At 46.1% G+C, this 25,491-nt stretch overlaps 1 protein-coding gene across 4 annotated transcripts in view; it reads right to left on the bottom strand.

Moving 5' to 3' along the window:
* HIPK3 (homeodomain interacting protein kinase 3) overlaps nt 1-25,491 on the bottom strand; it is a 323,948-nt gene that overhangs the window by 185,560 nt on the left and 112,897 nt on the right. For all 4 annotated transcript variants that reach the window (XM_069223525.1, XM_069223524.1, XM_069223527.1 and 1 more), the window contains exon 3: nt 6,066-6,189. In XM_069223525.1, the coding sequence (XP_069079626.1) occupies nt 6,066-6,189 (124 nt within the window). The remainder of the gene's footprint in view (nt 1-6,065; nt 6,190-25,491) is intronic.

The following is a 25,491-nucleotide window of genomic DNA, read 5'->3' as shown; positions in this document are numbered from 1 at the left end:
ACAATAAGCTGTTTTAAAAGTGGACACTGCAATTTTCACAGTTCCTGGGGGAGGTAAGTTATTGTTAGTTTTCACAGGTAAGTAAGTCACTTACAGTTTTCAGTTTTCAGTTTTTGGTCCAAGGTAGCCCACCGTTGGGGGTTCAGAGCAACCCCAAAGTTATCACACCAGCAGCTCAGGGCCGGTCAGGTGCAAAGGTCAAAGAGGTGCCCAAAACACATAGGCTTCAATGGAGAGAAGGGGGTGCCCCGGTTCCAGTCTGCCAGCAGGTAAGTACCCGTGTCTTCGGAGGGCAGACCAGGGGGGGTTTTGTAGGGCACCGGGGGGGGGGGGACACAAGCTAGCACAGAAAGTACACCCTCAGCAGCGCGGGGCGGCCGGGTGCAGTGTGCAAACAAGCGTCGGGTTTCCTTTAGCTTTCAATGGGAGACCAAGAGGTCTCTTCAGCGGTGCAGGCAGGCAAGGGGGGGGCTCCTCGGGGTAGCCACCACCTAGGCAGGGGAGAGGGCCTCCTGGGGGTCACTCCTGCACAGAAGTTCCGTTTCTTTAGGCGCTAGGGGCTGCGGGTGCAGGGTCTTTTCCAGCCGTCGGGAAATGGAGTTCAGACAGTCGCGGTCAGGGGGAGCCTGGGGATTCCCTCTGCAGGCGTCGCTGTGGGGGCTCAGGGGGGACAACTTTGGTTACTCACAGTCGTAGAGTCGCCGGAGGGTCCTCCCTGAGTTGGTTGTTCTCCACCAGTTGAGTCGGGGTCGCCGGGTGCAGTGTTGCAAGTCTCATGCTTCTTGCGGGGAGTTGCAGGGGTCTTTAAATCTGCTCCTTGTAACAAAGTTGCAGTTCTTTTGGAGCAGTGCCGCTGTCCTCAGGAGTTTCTTGTCTTTTTCGAAGCAGGGCAGTCCTCAGAGAATTCAGGTCGCTGGTCCCTTGGAAAGCGTCGCTGGAGCAGGTTCTTTGGAAGGCAGGAGACAGGCCGGTAAGTCTGGGGCCAAGGCAGTTGGTGTCTTCTGTTCTTCCTCTGCAGGGGTTTGTCAGCTCGGCAGTCCTTCTTCTTGTAGTTGCAGGAATCTAAATTCTAGGTTCAGGGAAAGCCCTTAAATACTAAATTTAAGGGCGTGTTTAGGTCTGGGGGGTTAGTAGCCAATGGCTACTAGCCCTGAGGGTGGGTACACCCTCTTTGTGCCTCCTCCCAAGGAGTGGGGGTCACAACCCTAATCCTATTGGGGGAATCCTCCATCTGCAAAATGGAGGATTTCTAAAAGTTAGAGTCACTTCAGCTCAGGACACCTTAGGGGCTGTCCTGACTGGCCAGTGACTCCTCCTTGTTGTTTTCTTTGTTTCCTCCAGCCTTGCCGCCAAAAGTGGGGGCCGTGACCGGAGGGGGCGGGCAACTCCACTAGCTAGAGTGTCCTGCGGTGCTGTGACAAAGGGGTGAGCCTTTGAGGCTCACCGCCAGGTGTTACAGCTCCTGCCTGGGGGAGGTGTTAGCATCTCCACCCAGTGCAGGCTTTGTTACTGGCCTCAGAGTGACAAAGGCACTCTCCCCATGGGGCCAGCAACATGTCTCGGTTGTGGCAGGCTGCTGGAACCAGTCAGCCTACACTGAACAATTGGGTAAAATACAGGGGGCATCTCTAAGATGCTCTCTGTGTGCATTTTTTTTAATAAATCCAACACTGGCATCAGTGTGGGTTTATTATTCTGAGAAGTTTGATACCAAACTTCCCAGTATTCAGTGTAGCCATTATGGAGCTGTGGAGTTTGTTTTTGACAGACTCCCAGCCCATATACTCTTATGGCTACCCTGCACTTACAATGTCTAAGGTTTCGCTTAGACACTGTAGGGGCATAGTGCTCATGCACATATGCCCTTACCTGTGGTATAGTGCACCCTGCCTTAGGGCTGTAAGGCCTACTAGAGGGGTGACTTACCTATGCCACAGGCAGTGGGAGGTTGGCATGGCACCCTGAGGGGAGTGCCATGTCGACTTACTCGTTTTGTTCTCACCAGCACACACAAGCTGGCAAGCAGTGTGTCTGTGCTGAGTGAGGGGTCCCCAGGGTGGCATAAGATATGCTGCAGCCCTTAGAGACCTTCCCTGGCATCAGGGCCCTTGGTACCAGGGGTACCAGTTACAAGGGACTTACCTGGATGCCAGGGTGTGCCAATTGTGGAATCAACAGCACATTTTAGGTGAAAGAACACTGGTGCTGGGGCCTGGTTAGCAGGGTCCCAGCACACTTCTCAGTCAAGTCAGCATCAGTATCAGGCAAAAAGTGGGGGGTAACTGCAACAGGGAGCCATTTCTTTACAAATATGCTTTTAATTTATAATGCACTCACACACACACACATCACATGTGCATGTCCCTAGAATAAACAGCAGCACTGCCTTAGGCTAGAAATGCCATGATAAATCAGTAGACTTTATTCGTATGTGGGGAGGATGTATGAAAATGTCCTATTTCTGGATGTTTTTAGACTAGTATCTGGGTGAGTTCCTGGGGGTGACTACAGATACCCTCGCAGTTGCTGACCATGCTGGATCGTATGCCAAAGGGAAAAAAAGCGTAACAAGAATTTAGCTCTAAGCATTGTGCTTGGTGTTAAAAAGGATGATCGTTGTAGTTCAGAAGGCAAAGTGTGCCCCTTCTAATGAGAAGTCGTTAAAGGTCCTGAACAAAACGGAGCACTGCTGAGCAAAAAAACAAGGTATAGAATGCAGAAATAGGAAAGTGGTTTCTTCTCTATTAAGAGGGATTATGATATGGACCCTTCAGAGGGTTGATTTGATTTGATGCTTCTCCTTTAGTACAGATCTATGGGTACCACTAGAAGATGTTCTAGGATGTTGGGTCCAAGAGGGAAAGCTGATAACATTTATGCTTTGTACAACTTAAATGTTTGCAATGAAATGGTTTTAAGAGTTGGATAAAAAGGAAATATCCAAATTTCGTGGGCTACACCTGTACGTCTTAATACAAGAATTTTCATAATCTTAATTCTGATGTTGAAAGGCTAAATCACCTTGCCACGGTGCCATGCACTTATGGAAAAACGTCCCGACTGTGCTACAATAGGCCTCTTCCCACTTATGTCCCTTTACAAGTGCAATGGATCTATTATGTTAAACTTAAAAAAACAAGAGCACTCAGTTGAGGTCCTGAAGCTATTTGCAGAAGCTACGTTCTGGATCAGCAAAAGATCGGCAAATCATATGCTTCGACGTGAGGTCTGTACTGTGGTAGTATCTTCATATTTTGATAATCTACTTCAAGGATTTCAATAAAATGTGTTGTAAAATTTTTGTTGGCTCTACGAAAGATGCAGAAAGAAACCAGAGCACTCACAATTGTCACTTAGCCATTTCCACCAGGAAAATGTCTTCGCAAGAATGTTATTTACACTGTCTTCTAACGTTGCTGATGAGGAGTCAGAGGATACAGGCGGTCAAGTCACTGGCATTATATTAGGTATTTAGTATTATTTAGACGTGTTCTACTCTCGCATGCTGCACTACACGTGCTGGAACATGGTATGATCCAGTACCACAGAATATGTAATGGTGAAACCCGTTCCGTTTTTCTAGCTTCATTATATATAAAACGGGTTTAGGGATCCTTGGTAATGGCATCTTAAAAAATGGGCTCCTCTATTGCTTCTAGACTGTGTTCTAATGGTTTAGCACAACCCTGAGGAGTGACTACTGGCGAAACAGAGTATAATGTGCGATGATCGACATCCTCGACACCACATTCAAATGAATGAGCTAAAGGTTCTTCTAACAGTGGCGTCATCAGCTGCTTAGTTTATCAGATTCCTTGCCAAGATGTCCACGGACCTCTGTGTCAGCCAATGCCTAAAAATCTCCTAATCAAGTTGTACGAGCACGGTTTGCTGTTTGGACAATGATCACCTCTAAGCAACAGAACCTTGCCTCATCCCTAAGCACGAAGGTTGAGGTGACAGTGGTGTAGGCATATTTTCACATGAAGCTAAGGGGTGTGGTATTTAAGCAATATATTATCAGTATCTACAGCAGACTTTTGTCAGAAAGTACAAACATATCAATACGAGCAAAACACAAAATTAATAACCGACAGAAGGACCACGTAATCCTCAGAAAAAGTAAATCATTCAAAAATAAAAGTGGATACATTGGTGTGCGAGTGATCGGAGGGCTCACAGATAGCTCCACACGCAGTTTATTACTAGCAAAGTTCTACAGGTTGCAGGGAAGGTCTGCGGATGTAAGAATGAAAAAAATCCCATGAGGCAGACGACTTATTTAATGAATTCTTAAGCATATTTATTCATTTAAATTGAAAATAATCAGATATAGACACCTCAAACTTAATGTTTCTACAGATGTCATGCACTTCTTCAGAAGCAATACAAACAAAATGAACGAAACTCAAATAGATGTCCTAACCACTCCTTATCAGAAGTGCGCAAATTATGTTTTGCCCTCATCTTGTGAATGCTGTTTAAACACAGATGCTTGCAGAAGACAAGATCTTTTTAAAATGTTGGAATACTAAACTTGACTTTAATGTTGGCTTTTGGAAAGATCCAGTGTTGATACTTTACGACGTGGCAATTTTGCAGCACTACTGCACATTGGATAGAATTAAGCGAATGTTCAACAAACATGTTCCGAGTCACAATTCGATGCTGCTATTGGTTATTTTACCTTCCACATTTCCAGTTTGGTTGGATGGACAGGGTCTATGGAGAAGCTGAAAGTTAGTGGGGTGGTGAAGGGTCGTGAGAGAATGTCTTATACATATATATATATATACATATATATATATATATATATATATATATATATATATATATATATATATATAAACAGACCTTCATAGATAGCCCTAAGAGTGGGCCGATTCATGGTATTCTAGCTATCTTCTTTAACGCAGATGGTTCTGTATTGCATTTTATTGATTGGCGGGGTGTTTACCACTGCATGCACCAAAATAAGGAGCTTTTCCTTAAGGTTTGGAGACTCAAATCCCCATCACGGAGATCAAGGGCGGCGCACACAGCATCAGCGAGAACAGATGTGATTCTCTAAGACACCTGTGAAAGAAGTTTGAGAGCTTTGGAGCTGCATTGCATAGTTTTTAGGTTCATATATCTGCTGACACAAACAGGGAGTGGTAGCGGTGTTAATCAGAATATTTGGGCTTAACCCTTTTGAACAGTGGTTGGGGCAAGGAGGGAAAATAGATGGCAGGCATGATGGATTAGCAGTTCGACAGAGACTCTTGATGCTCCAAATATGTGACAGGACTACCAGAAAAAGAACCAGATGGGTAGGACGGACTACAGGAGGTCTCTCTAGCGAACCCTAACTAAGCCGGACTGATGTGGGTCCACCACACTTACTCACCAATAAATATTAAGCTTTACCCTAGAACACGATGAAACTGGTTCCAACAACAGCAGTATGAGAGTATTAACCCCTTTCATATTTTATCTTTGTTAATACTTGGGGATTTCCTGGGCCCAGCTGGTAAGCAAGTTATATGCTGCAAATGTTCCACTTTTGCTTCAAGAGACTAAAGGGACTTACACAAAGAGGGGCATATATTTATGTCTTGGGTAGGCAGGATTTCAACAATCAACTGCACAAAATCGCCTGGCTACTGTACGTGTCTCAAGACATCGCGATTAAAATCTGAGTGAGGTGTATTCATGGATCTGCAGAGGGATTTCGTGTGGCAAGATATCTTGTGGTGCTTTACGTTGAAGAGAGGATGTGCAATATGTATAGTTCAATGTCACAAACCCCTAGTAAATGTTTGTGATATTAAACAAAAAAGGCAATCTAAAAACTCTGATTTTCAGCAGAGCAAATATGGCATGACTGTAAACAGATGCATTTGCTAAACTTAAAAAGATTTCTCATCTCTTTAGGGAACTGTGATGAAAGCTTTTACAGTGTTTATCAATACTAATCTAAAATATTTGCAACCTTCACACAAACCCACAAGTATATACAAAACGTTTGTCACATCTTTCTAACAGAAACATTGTTAAAAAAAATAACATAAAAGTAACTTCACCTGGTCATACTCCAGTGCTCCTGGGTACAGCGGCCATCCAAGAAAAAGCTCCGCAATTACACACCCAAGTGACCACATGTCAATGGCTTCACAAAACGGCAAACCCAAAATAATCTCAGGGGCTCTGGAAACAAAATAAATTATAGGTTACGAGCTAGCAATAAACTGGATTAAATATCGCCATAGCCACTGACGAATCCCAAAAACATTGTCTTGGTTAAAAATATATCTGACATTAAGGGGCAATTCACCACTGATAAAAAAAAAAATTACAAAATGTTATCTGTATATCGCTTTATAGGCTATTCTGGCATTTTTAAAAAAAAAAAAATTTTAAACACAGGTTTTTCTTAATACGTTCTACGTTTGCTCCACCTACAGCCCACTCGTTCATTATTTTATGCAAATAATGCTTGTTTTTTTAAGATTACGAACCCTCTCAAACCTTTGGTAATTTTATAACTAGCGCAACGGCAAAGCAAAATATGCTATGCTTCTCCAATAGCGATAAACAGTTGGCTTTACAATTCAGTTGACATCATTTATTCAAATAAAGTACACCATATCCCACTCAAATTAACTACCAAAACATTAATTAGCATGTGTGCTTGTGTACAGATTCACACATCTTAATCGTTTTATCAAGTTTGCAGTGAGCGAATAGTATACATTTCACAGTCATTTATATATTATTAGTGATATACCTGTGTATTCATTACTCGGTCTTTCTACCTAGTACTCAAAATAAATCACAGTATGAGGCACATACTGCTTCAAGCTTTTGACAGCTAAAGAAATGACGGCTATAAACACATGACAAACTTTAGAAAGTTTTCAAAGAAGCATGTGTAGCTGAGCGCACGGACATACTGTAAAAGATGTAACTACATGTTGTCTGAAGCAGGAAGAACGTTCTACTCATTGCCAACAAGTAATGTCTAATGTGGAGTGTTTTCCAACCCAGGTGAGTGGAATATTATAAAATGGCTACTTGCCCAAGACTCTAGAGGCTTCAGAAATCTATTTGTAAGAAGAAAAATAACATCCGTCTCAGGTCACCATGTAATAAAGTGAAAAATTACGGCAGCATTCTCAACACCGTTACGTAATAAACTCTATATATGCCAAGGCTCCTTTAAGGTCCGCGTGTGGATTCCAGCAAGACTCTTAATATACACCTTTTTCCTTCTATCGTTGTTACCAGGGATCTATTTCAACTAGTTGAATATTTACAGGATCTGCAGATGGAATGGGTCCGGTTTAAGCTCGCTTCCCGAACATGGTAGGCTCTCAATATACCAGCACTTCCATTATGCAAGAAATAGTTTTGCTCTTTCTTACTTTAGTTTCTGAGGAAGTGTTTTGAGACCTGATGTGGCAAACTTACGTCCAAGCAAGCACTCTGTTTCACAAAAAGTTACTTTAAGAGGTATGTGGAATTCCTATTACCAGAAACAGCACTCATGGCTTGGGATTAAGGGAAAGAAGTATGCGTGTTTATTTTGTCCTCATGATAAGTACGCTCAGCCCCCAACAGCAAACTTGTAATGCTGCCAGTGTAGCGGTATGGCTGCAGCAAAGAGGATTGTCTGGTGCCAAAACAGTTTATGCATCCATATGAATGAGCTGTTTCAAATAATATATATGTTTCATTAACGTACGCCTTTCCTGTAAGGGTGACTGCTCTAAGAAATACTGTGAGTTGTATGCTCAACTTGCATTCATAATAGTGCGTCCAATATTAAAACGTGCATGTTAGCAAAATTTAACAAATTGTGAATTCCTGAATGTTACTTTATAGTATGCAAATGCATGCTGAAGTTTGAAGGCAAGATTAAGGATTTTATTTTGGAAGGGAGCAACGTGCCCAAAAAATATTTGAGACTGCTCAAAAAGCCCAGCATGGCCTCTCTGAAGTGAAGGTCTCTACCTGCTGCGAGGTCACATTCAGAGCTGGAAATCCTAGGTGCGCAGGAACTAGACTCTTGAATTGGCTCGGATGATCAGGAGCAAGATGGGAAAGCAAATTACCATCATTGCACTTTCTCTGGAGTCTGGCGGTGGCGGGAATGGCCAGTTCCTGCTCTGGCTTTCTATACTTTTTCCTGAGCTTACCAGAAGACTTCCACCACGATGATGAGCTGTCACGGGAATTACTTTAAGAGCAAGAACAAGACAGTCCTTTTGACTTTGACCAATCAAGTCATGGAATCTTCTTGTGTTTGGCAACGTACAATGTGGCCTCTAGGTCCTGCATGCCTCTGGGTTCATTTCAGTGCAGTCAAAAGGCCTAGAGTTGTGCTCCGACACCAAAGACACTTTGTGGTGATCTGTCACAGGCATCTGTTTGTGCCAGTCCTTAAACAGTTAGAACCCAGTAGTCTTAGGGGGTGACATTTTACCCTGCACAGTGGTAAATTGAGAACATTTGTGGTCAAGACCAACAAGCAGCTCTGGATCAGCATCTGAAGGCTCAGGACTCAGGAATAAAGGAACTGACATTACCACATACACGTGGCTCCAAGGTCACTTTTGCCGGGGAACGTCAGCGCTGAGCTGCATGATATCACCTGCCGGCATGCAGGATGTTTCAGGATCCAGTCGACACCTCTGCAATACTCTCAAGGGGCAGAATCTTCAGTTAGAAATATCCATTAGAAATAGGATGTAGCATGTCTAATACCTTGGGAATTTTACCTGACCACCTTCAAATATTAGCACCTCTGCACTTTAGTTTTACTAGGTGTGTTAGTTTTATTTTGTACTCAACTGTTTTCATAGCTTAAGGCTGTGTTATATGAATTTGATAGTCTCTATTATTCTGTGTTCCTACCAAGCCAAGCAATATTGTTCCACACTTTTTACCAGCACTTTAACTCTCAGGTCTGCACTGATTTGTTCAAGAGTAGCTAGTGTGCCTGGCTGAAATGATTTCCACTTAGAACACCCAAGAGGACGCATCTGTCACAATCTGGCAGTAAGTTGCAACATAGTAAAGAATCAGCTCTCGTGCAAGTCTTTGACCCTTTCATAAATTACTTGGATAAAGGTAAAGCCCTCAAATTCTTGATTTGTCGGCAGCCCTCAACTTTGTTTCGCTTCGTGTGGCAGAGATGGGTATTCGCGGCCTGGCATATAGATGAATCAAGCCCTTGTTGTAAAGACATCAAGCACCACTCTGAATAACATTTGTTCAGGAAACAAAATACTTTAATAAAGCGCTTCCCAGGGGTTGTCGCAGAGCCCTACCTTATTCAGTGTGTGTGTATGGCCCCTTCAGCGACAATAATGGAGTCATTTGGCGTTAAGGTAGTATCAAATGCTGATGACAGACAGCCGATTTTTTGATGGATGACTCTACCAACACTCCTGTAACCTCTTAAAAGGTGTGTTTAAACAAGGCGATTTAGTGGATGCACAATAGCGTGCTTAAATGCAACTCAGACAAGGTGGCGATCGTCTGCTTTGCTTCACTAGAAAACCTTTACAGTTCCTCCATCTGTGAGTGGTGGCCAGAATCTCTGACACTAAAACTTGAAACTAAGAAAATCAGCTTTCTTCAAGATCTCCATCACCACCAACCTCCAGGATTTGTCTGCCACAGAGTATAAACCCATCCATGTCAGAAGCTCCCACTTCTCCTACACTATCTGTAGGAAGTTGGCTCTGTATGTGCTATTTCAAAGTAAGGAATAGCATGCACAGAGTCCAAGGGTTCCCCTTAGAGGTAAAATAGTGGTAAAAAGAGATAATACTAATGCTCTATTTTGTGGTAGTGTGGTCGAGCAGTAGACTTATCCAAGGAGTAGTGTTAAGCATTTGTTGTACATACACATAGACAATAAATGAGGTACACACACTCAGAGACAAATCCAGCCAATAGGTTTTTGTATAGAAAAATATATTTTCTTAGTTTATTTTAAGAACCACAGGTTCAAATTCTACATGTAATATCTCATTCGAAAGGTATTGCAGGTAAGTACTTTAGGAACTTTAAATCATAAAAATTGCATGTATACTTTTCAAGTTATTGACAAATAGCCGTTTTAAAAGTGGACACTTAGTGCAATTTTCACAGTTCCTAGGGGAGGTAAGTATTTGTTAGGTTAACCAGGTAAGTAGGACACTTACAGGGCTTAGTTCTTGGTCCAAAGTAGCCCACCGTTGGGGGTTAAGAGCAACCCCAAAGTTACCACACCAGCAGCTCAGGGCCGGTCAGGTGCAGAGTTCAAAGTGGTGCCCAAAACACATAGGCTTCAATGGAGAAGGGGGTGCCCCGGTTCCAGTCTGCCAGCAAGTAAGTACCCGCGTCTTCGGAGGGCAGACCAGGGGGGTTTTGTAGGGCACCGGGGGGGGACACAAGCCCACACAGGAATTTCACCCTCAGCGGCGCGGGGGCGGCCGGGTGGAGTGTAGAGACAAGCGTCGGGTTCGCAATGTTAGTCTATGAGAGATCTCGGGATCTCTTCAGCGCTGCAGGCAGGCAAGGGGGGGCTTCCTCGGGGAAACCTCCACTTGGGCAAGGGAGAGGGACTCCTGGGGGTCACTTCTCCAGTGAAAGTCCGGTCCTTCAGGTCCTGGGGGCTGCGGGTGCAGGGTCTCTCCCAGGCGTCGGGACTTAGGATTCAAAGAGTCGCGGTCAGGGGAAGCCTCGGGATTCCCTCTGCAGGCGGCGCTGTGGGGGCTCAGGGGGGACAGGTTTTGGTACTCACAGTCTTAGAGTAGTCCTGGGGTCCCTCCTGAGGTGTTGGATCTCCACCAGCCGAGTCGGGGTCGCCGGGTGCAGTGTTGCAAGTCTCACGCTTCTTGCGGGGAGCTTGCAGGGTTCTTTCAAAGCTGCTGGAAACAAAGTTGCAGCCTTTCTTGGAGCAGGTCCGCTGTCCTCGGGAGTTTCTTGTCTTTTCGAAGCAGGGGCAGTCCTCAGAGGATGTCGAGGTCGCTGGTCCCTTTGGAAGGCGTCGCTGGAGCAGGATCTTTGGAAGGCAGGAGACAGGCCGGTGAGTTTCTGGAGCCAAGGCAGTTGTCGTCTTCTGGTCTTCCTCTGCAGGGGTTTTCAGCTAGGCAGTCCTTCTTGTAGTTGCAGGAATCTAATTTTCTAGGGTTCAGGGTAGCCCTTAAATACTAAATTTAAGGGCGTGTTTAGGTCTGGGGGGTTAGTAGCCAATGGCTACTAGCCCTGAGGGTGGGTACACCCTCTTTGTGCCTCCTCCCAAGGGGAGGGGTCACAATCCTAACCCTATTGGGGGAATCCTCCATCTGCAAGATGGAGGATTTCTAAAAGTTAGAGTCACTTCAGCTCAGGACACCTTAGGGGCTGTCCTGACTGGCCAGTAACTCCTCCTTGTTGTTTTCTTTGTTCCCTCCAGCCTTGCCGCAAAAAGTGGGGGCCGTGGCCGGAGGGGGCGGGCAACTCCACTAAGCTGGAGTGCCCTGCTGGGCTGTGACAAAGGGGTGAGCCTTTGAGGCTCACCGCCAGGTGTCACAGCTCCTGCCTGGGGGAGGTGTTGGCATCTCCACCCAGTGCAGGCTTTGTTACTGGCCTCAGAGTGACAAAGGCACTCTCCCCATGGGGCCAAAAACATGTCTCTAGTGTGGCAGGCTGCTGGAACCAGTCAGCCTACACAGATAGTCGGTTAAGTTTCAGGGGGCACCTCTAAGGTGCCCTCTGTGGTGTATTCTACAATAAAATGTACACTGGCATCAGTGTGCATTTATTGTGCTGAGAAGTTTGATACCAAACTTCCCAGTTTTCAGTGTAGCCATTATGGTGCTGTGGAGTTCGTGTTTGACAGACTCCCAGACCATATACTCTTATGGCTACCCTGCACTTACAATGTCTAAGGTTTTGTTTAGACACTGTAGGGGTACCATGCTCATGCACTGGTACCCTCACCTATGGTATAGTGCACCCTGCCTTAGGGCTGTAAGGCCTGCTAGAGGGGTGTCTTACCTATACTGCATAGGCAGTGAGAGGCTGGCATGGCACCCTGAGGGGAGTGCCATGTCGACTTACTCGTTTTGTCCTCACTAGCACACACAAGCTGGCAAGCAGTGTGTCTGTGCTGAGTGAGAGGTCTCCAGGGTGGCATAAGACATGCTGCAGCCCTTAGAGACCTTCCTTGGCATCAGGGCCCTTGGTACTAGAAGTACCAGTTACAAGGGACTTATCTGGATGCCAGGGTCTGCCAATTGTGGATACAAAAGTACAGGTTAGGGAAAGAACACTGGTGCTGGGGCCTGGTTAGCAGGCCTCAGCACACTTTCAATTGTAAACATAGCATCAGCAAAGGCAAAAAGTCAGGGGGCAACCATGCCAAGGAGGCATTTCCTTACACTATCCTTGTTGTTCATATTGGTCTTGAAGTCCCCTGCACATACTCCAGTCTTCTTTGATGCCCTTCTTGACTCGATTGCCTATATCACCCTTAGGCACACTATACCTCTCATCTTTGGAAATCTCCACACATGGTCAGAAAACCCGCCTGTATGAAAACAAGATCCTCTTTAAGCAACCAAAAAAGGTCAAACCCTCCAGCCAACTGGTCTCAGACCGAACTGACTCAGCTGGTTACACCTTAGTTGTAAACTTCACCTCTACAGAAAACCCTATGACCACATGCAGAAACAACCACCTCAAATTCATACCATGCCAATCACATAAAACACAACAACCACTGCCAGACCATGATAGAATCTCAACCTTAATGCTCTTAAATCACTGCATTAATGGCAATACAGCAACATGCCCCCTGGCTCCTCACTGCAGTCTTCAACTTACAAACCTCTCAAGATTTCCATTCTTCCAGACAGATAGAAGTTTGAGGGTTTTTCAAAGAACTAAAAGCAGTAAAAGCAAAAAACATCACAATACTGATCTGAGGCAACCTGTCCAAGGTAATTACAGTAAATCAGAAATAAATAAAAAGCACCTCTACTGGCATCATTCACTCCTAAAAGCATTGACCATCTGGTGATATACAACAAGACACAGTTTAATGAAAAAATACTACCATCATCTCACCTAAGACTCTCTTTCTGAGACCCCCGAAGCAAGACTGCACTTGGCATAATCAGCTTGATCCAGATCCTTGGCCACAACAAGTCTTCAATAATATCCTGCTCTTCACCTATGATATTCTCTCTGGCCAAGTATGCTTCAATCATTCCATGTCTGCATCATTCCTTTGGTAGCTCAAGACCATTCACATCAAACCAAATCAAACCTTAAGAAGAAAGGCTTCAACATGTCCTCCCAGCTTCACATCTACTTCGAAAGATAATTCCTTAGCAAACTCTTTATAAGATAAGCCTTCAGGCAGCTCACTGCGCTCCTTGAGAAAAACAACCTACTTCTAAATCTGCCAAGCACCATTCCTCACAGCTCAGGGCCAGAATCCACCCTTAACATACAGGATGACCTCAGTTCAACCATTATTGTTTTATATACATAATTTCCTATTGTGGAAATTAAATTAACTACTCATCACAGATGGAGTAATTGCTGCGTCTGTCCTTTAGTCATCAATGGTATAGCATTTGACTTTACACAATACACACACACGCTCAAACGTTGGGTTCATAGTATGCAAAAGAGGATGTTTCTTCTGTTGTGTGCACTACACAAAAACTCACTCACTGATGCCAAGAACCTGTGCCTCATATTTTAGAAAAGTAAAAGCAGTGAGGGAAAACTATCAAAGAGGGTGCAAGGCTATTAACTCATTCCTCAGACATGGAGGCTGAATCTTGTATGTTTCTATTTGCCTCGATAAACGGAAACAGTTTTGCAGTCAATACTTAGGGTTGCCTGCATCTTTCTAAGCCAAGGCCATCAAGATCGATCACTATACAGGATTGCCCATCAAGCAGGGATCAAAGAAAGCTACGATACGCTGCTAATGATTAGAAATGTGAAAAAGACATTCATTAGATTAAACAGAAGCAATTCGGATGTGTGATGCTTACACTCTGAGCAGGTTGTAGGTTGCATGTATCTTGGTAGAGTGTGAGGGTACTAGACTCGCATACAGACCTGGCCTTGGTTACTGTCTGGATAACAGCCATGGTGGACTGGGTAATTGTGTGGCCAACGAGAGAATGATGGAACACGCAGTTATCATCGTATGCCTCTGTGCCAGTCTCACCTGGCTTCGGGGATGAAATCGACCATATCACGAGGAAACAGTGTGCATTTATTGCTAGGTCTGGCGTTAGTCAAGACTATGGAATTACACTAAACTTATACATAAATCATACTAATAGGGGCTTTTAGCCGGCCCTATTCATTCACTAGTCTGTTGCTGTATCATTCACGTCTTCTTTCTACCCATCATGGCATGGGCAATTAACCCACTTCAGCCACTGCCTAATTTAACACATGCGGGTGACAGCGCAAGAACATCGAGGAGCTAAAACAGAAGACAGCTCACAACCAGTCAGATAATTTCTATCAAAAATAGCAATCAAATTTATAAGTCAAAATGTCTGCTATTCGTTACATAGCTGAATAGCTATACTGCAAAACTTTAAAATAGTTCAAGCTTTAAAACTCCAAAGTTTATAATTTGCCACTGAAGATGTTCAGAGCTCTACATACGAGGTGAAAACATTCAAATACGAATGAATTTATTAAGGATTTTCCAAGCAATATCCCATGGCTTTTAAAATTAATCTCAACGTAAGAGGTTTTACTCTCTTGCATTCCCCAAGGATTTCAGGTAAAGAAGCAGAGAATGGCAACAAATAAATGAGGAACATCTTATCTAGTTTTTATCCATCACAGTATGAGGGCATGTGCATACACAACGCACAACAAAAACATACACCTGCAAGCCAAGCTCGAAGGTAGGAGCATGCAGGCTGTAACTGTAACCATAACAAGCTGAATGTTTGTGCAACCTAAACATATAAATAATAAAACAACCGTTGTGTTTTGTTGGGTGGTTATCTGAGGAGGCACAATATGTCACCTGCGCAGTGTATCATCTTACGTGCACTGACGAAGCGCTTCCTTTCCTCAGCAAATCCTTACTGTTTAGTAAATTATAAACACAAATACCAGTGAGCATTAAAATAAAACAGGGGGAGAAAACTAACATCCGCCATTACGTACAAGAATCATTTTCTTCAATAAACTTTAAAAAATTATGGTGGATCATTTAATAAAAAAGAAATAATGCACTTAATATGCCAAGTAAATAGTTAACCAAGTGTTAACAGGGTTAATGAAGACGTGCACATTAAACTCGTAGGCACACATGAATGTGATGCAAATCCCTAACACCTACAAAACAGGTAACCCTAAACAGCAAGGACAGAGCCCACGCAACTACTTTGCCCTACTCTTCTTGTACCAAGGGAAGAGGAGATCTATGGCTGGTTGCAGTTTGATACCAGGTACCTCTGTTATGTTATTAACATTTTAAATGCCATAAGAAAGATTCGAGGTTAGCAATGTAGGCAGGTAGGCTCAAAACTGTGCTTCTTTAAGGAAAACATAAGAACAAGTTACTTACCTTCTGAAACGCTTTTTCTGGTGGATACACTAACAGCAGACGCCTCACCTTTTGAATAGTCTCATGCACCAGCATTCCACAGAATTTTTTCTCTACAGCTTTCTCACATAGACAAGAGCTTCGGAATCTTCATGACTCCACTTGTGACCTCGCTTGACGTCACTAGAGCCAGAAGAAGTCATCACTGGCGTGATGACATTAGCTTCTATCCATTTTTAAAACACTTTTTTTTTTTTTTTAACTTGCCTTTAAGGTGAATAGGAGGAACTAACTCAGAACTGTAATGTCAGTTCACAGAACCATAAACAAAGTATTTATATTAAAAAAATATAAATTTATATATATAAATGTTTTGGTATATGCTGACAAGCAACAGGGAGATGGGTTGGGTGGATCAGTGGAGAATCCACAGGTAGATACTGTATTCACCAGAAGAACAAGTTACTTACCTTCGGTAACGCTTTTTCTGGTTGATACACTGACTACCTGTGGATTCCTCACCTTATGAATTCGATCCTTGCGCCAGCATCCGACGGAAAGTCTTCTTCCTAGCTGTCGACGAGGACGTCATAATGGCACGGCTCCGCGTGACGTCAACGTGCCAATAAGAGGTCCCCGTCGGCGTACCAGCGTCAGTTTCACCTCACTTTTTTCGTGCCTTGAAAGCAAATAGGAGTAAACCGACCATGAAAATTGATAAATAATATAGAAAGATATACACACACAAAAACCTTGATGATTTAAACAATCCATTCTTATTGAGAGCTGGAATACATAAATATACAAAATAAATAGAGAAATATCACTATATACATATAAATATACATATATATGCGCTTTCATATATATATATAAATATAAAAATATAAGAATAAATGTTAATCTAAATACTGCAAGATAAGAGTGTAACCAGGCAGGCAATGGGGAGGCGGGAGGGACGGTGAGGAATCCACAGGTAGTCCGTGTATACACCAGAAAAAGCGTTACCGAAGGTAAGTAACTTGTTCTTCTGATGGATACAACTACCTGTGGATTCCTCACCTCATGAATAGAGTCCCAAGCAGTACCGCACTCGGTGGTGGGTGCCCACCTGATTACACTACGAAATCTTGCAATACCGAGCGAGCAAAGTGACCGTCCCTCCTCATCTCAGAGTCTAAACAGTAATGTTTCACGAAAGTATGGAGGGACGCCCAAGTTGCCGCTTTACATATATCCATCAATGGAACTCCCCTCGCCAAAGCAGAGGATGCGGATTTAGCCCTAGTAGAGTGGGCCCTGATACCTTCAGGAGGGACCTTTTTAGCCAAAGAGTAACAGATCTTTATACACAAGATGACCCACCTGGAGAGTGTCCTTTTCTGTACAGCTCTGCCCTTTTGTTGACCAGCATATCCAACAAACAGCTGCTCATCCAAACGAAAGTCTTTAGTTCTTTCGAGATAAAAACTCAGGGCTCTCTTAGGGTCCAACCTATGGAGTCTCTCTTCTTCTTTAGACGGGTGGGGAGGAGGGTAAAAAGCAGGAAGAGTGATATTCTACCCTAAATGAAAAGGGGTAACAACTTTCGGCAGAAAAGCAGCCCTGGTTTTTAGAACCACTTTATCAGGGAAAAACACAGTGAAAGGAGGCTTAACGGAGAGCGCCTGAAGCTCCCCAATCCTCCTAGCAGAAGTAATTGCGATCAAGAAAACAGTCTTGAAGGCTAAATATCTCAATGGACATGAATGCATGGGCTCGAAAGGCGAACCCATTAAGAATGTTAAAACAAGATTTAAGTCCCACTGAGGCATGTGAAAAGGAGTAGGAGGAAAGCTATTCACCAAACCCTTAAGGAACCTATGCACAATGGGAGACTTGAATAAAGACGGCTGATTCGGAAGGCAAAGAAACGCCTACAGAGCTTCCAAATAACCCTTAACTGTAGCTATAGCACAGCCTGTAGGAAGTTGGCTCTGTATGTGCTATTTCAAAGTAAGGAATAGCATGCACAGAGTCCAAGGGTTCCCCTTAGAGGTAAAATAGTGGTAAAAAGAGATAATACTAATGCTCTATTTTGTGGTAGTGTGGTCGAGCAGTAGGCTTATCCAAGGAGTAGTGTTAAGCATTTGTTGTACATACACATAGACAATAAATGAGGTACACACACTCAGAGACAAATCCAGCCAATAGGTTTTTATATAGAAAAATATCTTTTCTTAGTTTATTGTAAGAACCACAGGTTCAAATTCTACATGTAATATCTCATTCGAAAGGTATTGCAGGTAAGTACTTTAGGAACTTCAAATCATCAAAATTGCATGTATACTTTTCAAGTTATTCACAAATAGCTGTTTTAAAAGTGGACACTTAGTGCAATTTTCACAGTTCCTAGGGGAGGTAAGTATTTGTTAGGTTAACCAGGTAAGTAAGACACTTACAGGGCTTAGTTCTTGGTCCAAGGTAGCCCACCGTTGGGGGTTCAGAGCAACCCCAAAGTCACCACACCAGCAGCTCAGGGCCGGTCAGGTGCAGAGTTCAAAGTGGTGCCCAAAACACATAGGCTAGAATGGAGAGGAGGGGGTGCCCCGGTTCCGGTCTGCTTGCAGGTAAGTACCCGCGTCTTCGGAGGGCAGACCAGGGGGGTTTTGTAGGGCACCGGGGGGGACACAAGCCCACACAGAAATTTCACCCTCAGCAGCGCGGGGGCGGCCGGGTGCAGTGTAGAAACAAGCGTCGGGTTTGTAATGGAAGTCAATGGGAGATCTAGGGATCTCTTCAGCGCTGCAGGCAGGCAAGGGGGGGGTTCCTCGGGGAAACCTCCACTTGGTCAAGGGAGAGGGACTCCTGGGGGTCACTCCTCCAGTGAAAGTCCGGTCCTTCAGGTCCTGGGGGCTGCGGGTGCAGGGTCTCTCCCAGGTGTCGGGACCTAGGATTCAAAGAGTCGCGGTCAGGGGAAGCCTCGGGATTCCCTCTGCAGGCGGCGCTGTGGGGGCTCAGGGGGGACAGGTTTTTGAACTCACAGTCTTAGAGTAGTCCTGGGGTCCCTCCTGAGGTGTTGGATCGCCACCAGCCGAGTCGGGGTCGCCGGGTGCAGTGTTGCAAGTCTCACGCTTCTTGCGGGGAGCTTGCAGGGTTCTTTAAAGCTGCTGGAAACAAAGTTGCAGCTTTTCTTGGAGCAGGTCCGCTGTCCTCGGGAGTTTCTTGTCTTTTCGAAGCAGGGGCAGTCCTCAGAGGATGTCGAGGTCGCTGGTCCCTTTGGAAGGCGTCGCTGGAGCAGGATCTTTGGAAGGCAGGAGACAGGCCGGTGAGTTTCTGGAGCCAAGGCAGTTGTCGTCTTCTGGTCTTCCTCTGCAGGGGTTTTTCAGCTAGGCAGTCCTTCTTCTTGTAGTTGCAGGAATCTAGTTTTCTAGGGTTCAGGGTAGCCCTTAAATACTAAATTTAAGGGCGTGTTTAGGTCTGGGGGGTTAGTAGCCAATGGCTACTAGCCCTGAGGGTGGGTACACCCTCTTTGTGCCTCCTCCCAAGGGGAGGGGGTCACAATCCTAACCCTATTGGGGGAATCCTCCATCTGCAAGATGGAGGATTTCTAAAAGTTAGAGTCACTTCAGCTCAGGACACCTTAGGGGCTGTCCTGACTGGCTAGTGACTCCTCCTTGTTGCTTTCTTTGTTCCCTCCAGCCTTGCCGCCAAAAGTGGGGGCCGTGGCCGGAGGGGGCGGGCAACTCCACTAAGCTGGAGTGCCCTGCTGGGCTGTGACAAAGGGGTGAGCCTTTGAGGCTCACCGCCAGGTGTCACAGCTCCTGCCTGGGGGAGGTGTTAGCATCTCCACCCAGTGCAGGCTTTGTTACTGGCCTCAGAGTGACAAAGGCACTCTCCCCATGGGGCCAGCAACATGTCTCTGGTGTGGCAGGCTGCTGGAACTAGTCAGCCTACACAGACAGTCGGTTAAGTTTCAGGGGGCACCTCTAAGGTGCCCTCTGTGGTGTATTTTACAATAAAATGTACACTGGCATCAGTGTGCATTTATTGTGCTGAGAAGTTTAATACCAAACTTCCCAGTTTTCAGTGTAGCCATTATGGTGCTGTGGAGTTCGTGTTTGACAGACTCCCAGACCATATACTCTTATGGCTACCCTGCACTTACAATGTCTAAGGTTTTGGTTAGACACTGTAGGGGTACCATGCTCATGCACTGGTACCCTCACCTATGGTATAGTGCACCCTGCCTTAGGGCTGTAAGGCCTGCTAGAGGGGTGTCTTACCTATACTGCATAGGCAGTGAGAGGCTGGCATGGCACCCTGAGGGGAGTGCCATGTCGACTTACTCGTTTTGTCCTCACTAGCACACACAAGCTGGCAAGCAGTGTGTCTGTGCTGAGTGAGAGGTCTCCAGGGTGGCATAAGACATGCTGCAGCCCTTAGAGACCTTCCTTGGCATCAGGGCCCTTGGTACTAGAAGTACCAGTTACAAGGGACTTATCTGGATGCCAGGGTCTGCCAATTGTGGATACAAAAGTACAGGTTAGGGAAAGAACACTGGTGCTGGGGCCTGGTTAGCAGGCCTCAGCACACTTTCAATTCAAAACATAGCATCAGCAAAGGCAAAAAGTCAGGGGGCAACCATGCCAAGGAGGCATTTCCTTACACAGCCTTTCTTCACAAACTGAGAACAAACAAAAGTACATCTGAAAGATGGGCCTTTAAAGGATTTTTTTGGTTCTCTCCACACCACACCACAAATTTTGCCCACCTTCCGGCATAAATAGACTAAGTGGAGTGTCGCCTGGACGATAGTATAACATCCACTACATCCGGTGGGAGACAAAAATAACTCAGGTTGCCCCGTTCAATCTCCAGGCATGAAGGTGCAGGCTCTGGAGGGGGTGTAGAACCTGCCCCTGCAATTGAGAGAGGAGATCTGCCCTGAGCGGGAGACGGAGCGGAGGGCACTGAGAGAGTTGAAGTAGGTCTGTATACCATACCCTTCTCGGCCAGTCCGGTGCCACCAATATGACTTGGGCCCGGTCTTGACGAACCTTCCTCAAAACCCGAGGAATCAAGGGTATTGGGGGGGGGGGGGGGGGGGGGGGGAGAACGCGTGAAGCAACTGGCCGTTCCAGGACATCTGAAACGCATCCCCCAACGCCCCTTGCATCGGATACTGGAGGCTGCCGAATAACGGGCAATGCGCGTTCTCCCGAGTGGCAAATAAATCCACCTGAGGAGTACCCCACATCTCGAAGATGTGGAGGACTAGATCCGGATGGAGACGCCACTCGTGATCTAATGAGAAGTGACGACTGAGAACGTCCGCACGTACATTCAACACTCCGGCCAAATGATTTGCCATCAAGCAAATCTGATTGTCCTGAGCCCAGGACCAGAGTCGTAGGGCTTCTCGGCAAAGAAGATACAACCCCACTCCTCCCTGCTTGTTTATATACCACATTGCGGTAGTGTTGTCCGTCAGGATCTGAACTGACTGACCGCGAAGGGAAGGATGGAAGGCCTTGAGCGCCAAACGTACAACCCGCAATTCCAACAGATTGATATGCAACATCTGTTCCACTGGAGACCAACGACCCTTGATCTCCAGGTCCTCCCTGAGATCCCCCTTGTGCTGGAACCACTGTCTGCGGAGACACCACTGAAGAGCCCTCCTATGCCAGCGAGCATGAGTGACCAACAGAATGCAAGAAGCAAACAGACCTAGCAGGCGTAAGACTTTGAGGACTGGAACTGCCGCTTGTTGGACCTGGCTTTTTGACAGGGACATCCCCAAACTTTTTGCCTCCTTCCTCCTATTTTTTTCTGACCTGTTGTTGTTGGCTTTTGACCTCTGAGCACTTTACCACTGCTAACCAGTGCTAAAGTGCATATGCTCTCTGTGTAAATTGTACTATTGATTGGTTTATCCATGATTGACTATTTAATTTACCTGTAAGTCCCTAGTAGAGTGCACTACATGTGCCTGGGGCATGTAGATTAAATGCTACTAGTGGGCCTGCAGCACTGGTTGTGCCACCCACCTCAGTAGCCCCTTAACCTTGTCTCAGGCCTGCCATTGCAAGGCCTGTGTGTGCAGTTTCACTGCCACTTCGACTTGGCATTTAAAAGTACTTGCCAAGCCTAGAACTCCCCTTTTTTCTACATATAAGTCATCCCTAATGTGTGCCCTAGGTAACCCCTAGAGCAGGGTGCTGTGTAGGTAAAAGGCAGGACATGTACCTGTGTAGTTATATGTCCTGGTAGTGTAAAACTCCTAAATTCGTTTTTACACTACTGTGAGGCCTGCTCCCTTCATAGGCTAACATTGGGGCTGCCCTCATACACTGTTGAAGTGGCAGCTGCTGATCTGAAAGGAGCAGGAAGGTCATATTTAGTATGGCCAGAATGGTAATACAAAATCCTGCTGACTGGTGAAGTCGGATTTAATATTACTATTCTAGAAATGCCACTTTTAGAAAGTGAGCATTTCTTTGCACTAAAATCTTGTTGTGCCCTTCAATCCACGTCTGGCTAGGTTTAGTTGACAGCTCCTTGTGCATTCACTCAGACACACCCCAAACACAGGGTACTCAGCCTCACTTGCATACATCTGCATTTTGAATGGGTCTTCCTGGGCTGGGAGGGTGGAGGGCCTGCCCTCACACAAAGGACTGCCACACCCCCTACTGGGACTCTGGCAGACAGGATTGAGCTGAAAGGGAACTTGGTGCATTTCTTAGAGACTCTTTGAAATCACCCCCACTTCAAAGGCACAACTTAGTATAAAACAGGGCCTCTGCCCTACCTCATCAGACACTTGCTGGAGAAGAAACCGGAACCAGAAACTACATCCTGCCAAGAAGAACTGCCTGGCTGCTCAAAGGACTCACCTGTCTGCTTTCTCCAAAGGACTGCTGTCTTGCTGTTGCCCTGCTGCCTTGCTGAACTCTTGTCTGGCTGTGAAAGTGCTCTCCAAGGGCTTGGATAGAGCTTGCCTCCTGTTCCTTGAAGTCTCAGGACCAAAAAGACTTCTGCCTTTCACGTGGACGCTCCGTGCGCCGAAAATTTCGACGCACAGCTTGTTTCGCGGCGAGAAAAACGCCGCACACCGACGCTGATCAACGCGACGCCCTCGGGACGATCGAGACTTCGACGCACAACCTCGCAAGGACAAAGCCGCCCGACTTCCAAGGAGAAATCGACGCGACGCCTACCGTGAGTGCGAAACTTTGACGCACGGCCTCGCAAGGACAACGCCGCCCGACTTCCAAGGAGAAATCGACGCGACGCCTGCCGTGAGACCAAAATTTCGACGCACGGCCTCGCAAGGACAACGCCGCCCGACTTCCAAGGAGAAATCGACGCGACGCCTACCGTGAGATCGAAACTTCGACGCGCAGCCCCGCAGAACGACGCGCAGCCGGAAAATAAGCCGGAGAATCCACGCACAGACCCGGGACATCTGGTAATCCCCGCGATCCACAAAAAGAGACTGTCCGCGCGCCGGAAAACGACGCCCGACTTCCCCGCGTGGAAAAGAACGACGCAAGTCTGTGTGTGCTGAGCGGAAATCGACGCACACACCCCTTTTTCCACGCATCTCTTCTCCTGTGGCCCTCTGAGGAGATTTTCCACCAGAAACCAGGTACTTTGTGCTTGAAAGACACTTTATTGCTTCTTAAAGACTTAAAGACACTTAATATCACTTTTCAGTGATATCTTTACAAATTCGTATTGCAACTTTGATCGTTTTGACCTACAATTACCCCGATAAATATTCTATATTTTTCTAAACACTGTGTGGTGTATTTTTGTGGTGTTATACTATGGTGTTGTATGATTTATTGCACAAATGCTTTACACATTGCCTTCTAAGTTAAGCCTGACTGCTCGTGCCAAGCTACCGGAGGGTGAGCACAGGCTGATTTTGGATTGTGTGTGACTTACCCTGACTAGAGTGAGGGTTCTTGCTTGGACAGAGGGCAACCTAACTGCCAACCAAAAACCCCATTTCTAACACCGCTCCTCTTTGAAACAAAGGAATCAGCGCCTGAATGTCCCGTACCCGCTGAGCCGGGGGTAGGCCCGAAACCTTGTTGTGTCCAATACTGCCCCTACGAACAGGAGGCGTTGAGGGCTCCAGACGAGATTTGGGTACGTTCACCGAAAAACCCAGCTCGAACAACAACTGCGTTGTCATTCGCAGATGAGACAACACAATCTCTGGAGACTTGGCTTTGATCAACCAATCGTCCATGAGATGTGCTGCAACAACTGCCATCACGTTTGTGAAGACCCGGGGTGCTGAAGTAAGACCAAACGGGAGGACCGCAAACTGGTAATGTTGCGATCCGACCACAAAACGGAGATACTTCCTGCGCGACTTGATTATGGGAACATGAAAGTACGCGTCCTGCAAGTCGACAGACACCATCCAGTCTCCTTCGTTCAACGCCAACAGCACCTGCGCTAGGGTCAGCATTTTGAATTTTTCCTGCTTGAGGAACAAATTCAAAATCCTCAAGTCTAGGATCGGCCTTAGACGACTGTCCACTTTGGGAATCAGGAAATATCTTGAATAACACCCCTGACCCCTTTCCTGCAACGGTACCAACTCTATAGCGCCCTTTGCCAACATGACTACAACCTCCTGTTGCAACAACAGAAGATGTTCTTCTGAACAAAAGGAGGGAAGGGGAGGGAAGGGAGGAGGAAACTCCTGAAAGGGGAGAGCATAGCCCTTTTCCACAATTCCTAGCACCCACGAGTCTGTTGTAATTGACCTCCATTGCTGCAGAAAAAGACTCCATCTTCCCCCTACAGGAGAAGTGTGACTGATTAAGTGGGGAAAACTAGGGCTGCTTCTGCTGTTGTCCACCAGAGGAGGATGAAGAAGAAGAGAGCTGCTGGGCTGGACCTCTAGCGCTATCCCTACCTCGCCCTCTGAAGGCACGATAGGGCGGGTTGGCAGGTTGTTGGGCATAAGATTGAGACCTACGAAAGGCAGAACCTCTAGCAAACCCTTGAAACCTACGAAAAGGCCTGTACAATGTAACAGAAGGGGTCTGCAAACCCAGGGACTTAGCTGTAGCCCAACAGTCCTTAAACCGTTCAAGGGCAGAGTCTGCCTTGTCCCCAAACATCTTTTCCCCATCAAATGGAAGGTCCATTAAAGTGGATTGTACATCCGACGAGAAGCCTGAAGACCTTAAGCCAGGCATGCCTTTTCGTAGCCACAGATGTTCCCTTGGCCCTGGCAATAGAATCCGTAGTATCCAGGCCAGATTGAATAATCTGCTGTGCAGCAGCTTGCGCATCCAAGAAAAGGGCCCCAAAAGATTTTTGCACTTCCTGTGGCAGATCTTTTGCCATCTCCTTAGCAGAGTCCATTAGGGCATGGATATATCTGCCTAGCACACAAGTGGAATTGGTAGCTTTCAGGGCCATGCTGCAAGAGAAGAAACTTTTCTTCGAGGATAGCTCCATCCTCTTGGATTCCCTGTCTGTTGGAACACCAGAGAATGTACCAGGGGCAGATTTTGCAGAACATAACGCCTGAACCACCAAACTCTCCGGAGTCGGGTGACGAGATAGAAAAACTGGATCTCCTGGGGCACTGCTATGCCTTCTCGCCACTGCCCTGTTCACCGCAGGAGAGGTCACCGGCTTTTTCCACAGGTCCATAATAGGCTCAGTCAAAGCCTCATTAAAAGGCAACAAAGGGTCAGCACTGGAGGAAGAAGGCTGAAGAGCCTCTGTGAGCAGGTTAGTCTTAACTTCTGCCGTGGACAAAGGCAAATCCAGATAGTCAGCTGCCTTCCTCACCACAGCATGGAAAGAGGAGGCCTCCTCAGTAAACTCCCCCGGAGAAGCAATGTTCCACTCCGGGGAAGTATCCAAACCACTTGCAGTGGCAAGTCCCTGGAAATCATCAGAAGGTT

The sequence above is a fragment of the Pleurodeles waltl genome, chromosome 3_1 (genome assembly GCF_031143425.1).
Source record: "Pleurodeles waltl isolate 20211129_DDA chromosome 3_1, aPleWal1.hap1.20221129, whole genome shotgun sequence".
Lineage (NCBI taxonomy): Eukaryota > Metazoa > Chordata > Amphibia > Caudata > Salamandridae > Pleurodeles > Pleurodeles waltl.
This window is presented reverse-complemented; position numbering and strand designations above follow the sequence as displayed.